At 53.1% G+C, this 5,096-nt stretch overlaps 1 protein-coding gene across 1 annotated transcript; it reads left to right on the top strand.

Moving 5' to 3' along the window:
* Window positions 1–414: 414 nt before the first annotated feature.
* MYC (MYC proto-oncogene, bHLH transcription factor) lies at window positions 415–4,563 on the top strand. Its single transcript, XM_030446202.1, has 3 exons — window positions 415–736; window positions 1,641–2,349; window positions 3,424–4,563. Exons 2-3 carry the CDS (start codon window positions 1,656–1,658, stop codon window positions 3,996–3,998), a joined length of 1,269 nt encoding a protein of 422 aa, XP_030302062.1. The 5' UTR covers window positions 415–736; window positions 1,641–1,655; the 3' UTR covers window positions 3,999–4,563.
* Window positions 4,564–5,096: the final 533 nt, after the last annotated feature.

The raw sequence follows: 5,096 nt of genomic DNA on the forward strand, positions 1-5,096 counted from the left end.
GGAGGTGTGGAAGGGCGAGTGGCTGCCTTTTAATCCCTACTAGGTTTTTATTTATTTTTTTTTCTTACTATGTTTACTTCCGACCTCTCCTTGTGCGGCTCGTAGTAAAAAGGCAAAAAAAAATAGTAAAATAAATAAAAAAGCCCGCGGAACGCTGCATCGCCTCCCCCCGGCCCTTCTCCCTCCCTCCCGGCAGAGGCTGGGCCAACAGCGCCGGCGCGGATCTCTCCGCAGCCAGCGAGGGGGAGGGTGGAAGAGGCGCGGAGCAGTGCGGCCGCCCCCTCGCGGCGCACCCTCCCCGCGGCGGGAGCGCGCAGGGTGCGCGGCAGCCAGGGGCGGGAGGGCGGGAGCGCGCAGGGCCCTCCGGTGCTGCCCCCGCCCCCGCGGCAGCTCCCGCCCGCCTCTCGCCGGCGCTTTAAAGGAGGAAAAGCAAGTAAACTTCTATTGTACCGGACAGAGCGCGCCGCGCTGCCTTGGACCCTACAATCTGCTGCACGCCGTGAAGGCGGCTTCTCTCCGCTGCTGCGTGTGTTGTTCTTTTTAAACCGTGGTGGGAGGAAGACATCTACATTCTCCCGACGTTTTATCTTTTTTTTTTTTCTTTTCTTTTTTCCTCCTTTCCGGCGTTTCTTTTTAATTTTTTTTATTATATTTTTTTGCCCTTGTTCTCTTGTTCCCCGCACCGCCTGCAATAATTGCCTCGCTACGTTTCGCAGCTGGCGCGTTGGAGAAGCCGGTGAGTTGCGGGGTTCTGCTTTTCCCATCACTCGCTCTCCCGCGGTTCTGGCGTTTGGACTGACACGGGTTGGTGACACCCGGGCTGCCGGCGGGGCTGCGCTCCGCGGACGTGGATACCGACGGTCCTTCTCCAGGGACACTCTCCTCAGCCGGGGCACCGGCGTTTCCCATCCTTTTCCTTGCTCTCGGATTTATTTTTCTGTCTTTCTTTTTGGGCATAGGGAGGAGGGAAGCATTTACCTCTCCCGCGTATGCGCGGGAAGGTTATGGTTGTTGCATGTATTGCTAATATACGTATACATATGCCTAGGTATGTGTTTATATAAGAGGATTTGGCAAACTTTGCCAAGGTCCTTTCCCGTCCCCGTGCGTTGCCAGCACGCCCAGGTGGGTGGCTGGCTGGGGCGCAGCCTGGCTCTCGGCAGGAAGCTGCCGGGTGCTCGGCGCTTCTTCCCGCCCGGCTCCCGGGACACGGGATGGAGATGGAGCTGCGGCCGCGGGAGGGAAGCGGCTCCGAATCGGTGACTCGTGTGAATGCGAAGGGGCGGCGGGCGGGGAACCGAGCCGAGCTGCGGGAGCCCCTCTGTGGGAGTCTCCGTCGCGGGGAGGGTGGTTCGGGGGCCGCCACTCGACCTCTGGGTAGATTAGATCTTACCGACCCGTTGCCCAGCTCTGCTCAGAAGGGAGTGAAGGGAGGTCGAGCATTATTTCTTATTATTGTTAATTTTTTTTCTTAATTGCCAAACGCGACTGCGCGTTTCTCCACCGACAGGGCGTTGGGGAGCCGGGAGGAGCGTTGCGCGCCGGGGGGGCCGGCGGCTCCTCCGAGGCCTGGGGGAGCCGATCCCTGCGGCGGAGCGCGATTCACCCGGCTCACCCCCTCTCCCCTCTCCCGCCCGCAGGCACCAGCAGCCGCGATGCCGCTCAGCGCCGGCTTCCCCAGTAAGAACTACGATTATGACTACGACTCCGTGCAGCCGTACTTTTACTTCGAGGAGGAGGAGGAGAACTTCTACCTGGCAGCGCAGCAGCGAGGCAGCGAGCTACAGCCCCCCGCCCCGTCAGAGGACATCTGGAAGAAGTTTGAATTGCTGCCCACGCCGCCCCTCTCCCCCAGCCGCCGCTCCAGCCTGGCCGCCGCCTCCTGTTTCCCCTCCACCGCCGACCAGCTGGAGATAGTGACCGAGCTCCTCGGTGGGGACATGGTCAACCAGAGCTTCATCTGCGACCCGGAGGACGAGTCCTTCGTCAAGTCCATCATCATCCAGGACTGCATGTGGAGCGGCTTCTCCGCCGCCGCCAAGCTGGAGAAGGTGGTCTCCGAGAAGCTGGCCTCCTACCAGGCGGCCCGGCGGGAGGGGGGCCCCGCCGCCCGCCCCGGCCCGCAGCCCGAGGGGCCGCCTCCGCAGCCACCCGGCCTCGCCCCCTCCCCCGCCGCTTCGGCCGGCCTCTACCTGCACGACCTGGGGGCTGCCGCCGCCGATTGCATCGACCCCTCGGTGGTCTTCCCTTACCCGCTCAGCGAGCGGGCCCCGCGGGCCGGGCCGCCCGGCGCCAGCCCCGCGTCCCTGCTAGGCGACGACACGCCGCCCTCCACCAGCAGCGACTCGGGTGAGTGGGGCCCACGCGTGCTCGGGGGGGCAGGGTGGTGGTGTAGCCGGGTGTGTGTTTGTGTAAAGTCGTGCCCAGTGCCTCCTGGGGAGACGGGCCCCCCGACCGCCTCTCACCCCCCCTCCTTTCTCCCCCCGCCGCCCCTCCCCGCGTGGGCTTTTTTAAATGCCACGTTAGCGAGGCAGGGAGAGACTCCCTACGAGTTTATTTCCTGGAAAACCAGCCCAGTTTTCCCTCCAGGGGGGGAGGGATGAAAGAGGGAAAAAAAAAAAGCAGGGGGAGTAGAGGAGAAACTTTCATAACGGGGTCATAGTCGGTCTCCAGCACGGTGTCCCGGGGAAGTTGGCTCCCAGTGCCACCCATGGGCTGAGAAGGAGTTAACTCTCGCCCGAGAGCCGCGGGGGGAATGTACAGCCAGGGAGGTATTAGTGAAAGTGACTGCAGAGGAGTGAATGGGGCTGGGAAAGTTTTAGAAATACTTCCTTAGGTATTTGACAGCGCGTTCCAGTCCATCATAAATTTGGTTTTGGAACTGAGTTTTTAAAGCAAAGCGCTACAGCCTTCTGTCTCTCTCTCTTTTTTTTTTTTTTTTTAATTCACCACTCGGGTTTGCCACTAATCAGCAGATCAAGAGAGATTCAGAAAATGTCTCTGAATACACATGTGTGTTAAGTAAGCTTTCTTCTGAGGCGTGGCCAAAGCCTTCTAAATCCTTAATTAAGGGCAGCTTGAGTCTGGGAGCTTTATTGCGGCGTACTGCTGACAACCGAGGTTAAACTTTCCTGTTATCTTTCATGCGCTCCTTGGAATTACGCAAGATCTTTGCAATTTTTGAAATCAGGGCGCCAGGGTTTGGAGCACAGTCTCTGTGTCCTATTGCACTTAAAACGTTGCTTCCTTAAAGGAAAGCCTCTTGAGGAAAGCGTGGAGTCCAGCAGCATCAAATGGGTTTAGGAAGGGTTTGTCAATGGGTTTCTCACTGTTCCAGCTCAGCATAACCTTCCCTTACAAATACTGCACTCTTGAGTATTTGCTCAGATGACCTTATGGGGTTTTTTTTTTCTCCCCTTGTAGAAGAAGAACAAGAGGAAGATGAGGAAGTTGATGTTGTTACATTAGTTGAAGCAAATGAATCTGAATCCAGCACAGAGTCTAGCACAGAGTCCAGCATAGACACATCAGAAGAGCACAGTAAGCCCCACCACAGCCCGCTGGTTCTCAAACGGTGTCACGTCAACATCCATCAGCACAATTATGCCGCTCCTCCCTCCACCAAGGTCGAATACCCAGCTGCAAAACGGCTAAAGTTGGACAGTGGCAGAGTTCTCAAACAGATCAGCAACAACCGAAAATGCTCAAGTCCTCGCACATCAGATTCAGAAGAGAATGACAAGAGGCGAACGCACAACGTCTTGGAGCGCCAGAGGAGAAATGAGCTGAAGCTGAGTTTCTTTGCCTTGCGTGACCAGATACCTGAGGTGGCCAACAACGAAAAGGCACCCAAGGTTGTCATCCTGAAAAAAGCGACAGAGTATGTTCTCTCCATCCAGTCAGATGAACACAGACTGATTGCAGAGAAAGAGCAGTTAAGGCGGAGGAGAGAACAGTTGAAACACAAACTCGAGCAGCTAAGGAACTCTTGTGCATAGGAACTCTCTTTGGCATCACTTAGAGTAACTCAAACTAGACTGAAACCATCATAAAATATTAATGTTTCTAATATCACTTATGAACTACAACAGTCCACTGAGATGGAACTATTGCAACTGCATGCTGTGCGATTTGACTTGAGACTACACAACCCTGGCTGAATCTCTCAAAGGGTTTGGCCAGAACCTCAAAACTGCCTCATAATTGATACTTTGGGCATAAGGGATGATGGGACATTCTTCATGCTTGGGGATGAACTCTTCAACTTTTTTTCTTTTAAAATTTTGTATTTAAGGCATTTTTTCATACAAGAATCAAAAAGCAAAAAGTTGTCCCCAGATTGCTGTATATATTTACACATCTTATTGCCATGTAAATACCTTTAATAAAGTCTTTATAGAAAAATGTGCAACATTAATACGCAACAGTTGTGGCAACTGGATTTATACTTGTCTTGAACTTCTGTGCCATAACATTTCACAATTTTGTTTTTTATTTAAATACATTTTCTTTTAAAAATTTTTATTTTGTTTTTAGATAAATAAATATTTGCCCAAAATATAATTAGCTAAATCCTGTGTAAAGACTTTGTTTTGTCTCCCATTGTTGTCATTAGATGCTTATTTCCATGATATCTCTCTCCTTCTCATTGTGTCAGTGACCTGCCAAAAGTCAAAGGGGAGTTAGGTGAGAGGGAAGGATGGTGGGTTTGCAGCTTGGAGGAGCTGAGTTTCTTCCCTCCACCTTGTATTAATTCAAGTAGATAAAATCATTAAGTCTAATGTGCTATGTTGGTTTAACCTGTGTTGCCACCAGTGTGTCCATGAATGTCGTGATAGCAATGTCTGCCGTGGCCGTCTGCCTGCTGAAAGTAAAGTTGAGGTGTTGTATTTTTGCACAATTCTCAGTGTATGGGCTCTGCATTCCTTCCACATGTGTTCAACTGCATTTTCAGGGCATGACCTTTATTCCGCTCTAGGGACCCAGCTATGTATTTTGCGGGCTACTTTGTAGTAGGCTCACCTTAATTGCTTCCTGTTTGATTTTGAACAAAAGTTGAAAGGGGATAAGAAAATAAACTGAGATGGTGAGTGCTG

The sequence above is a fragment of the Calypte anna genome, chromosome 2 (genome assembly GCF_003957555.1).
Source record: "Calypte anna isolate BGI_N300 chromosome 2, bCalAnn1_v1.p, whole genome shotgun sequence".
NCBI classification, from domain to species: domain Eukaryota; kingdom Metazoa; phylum Chordata; class Aves; order Apodiformes; family Trochilidae; genus Calypte; species Calypte anna.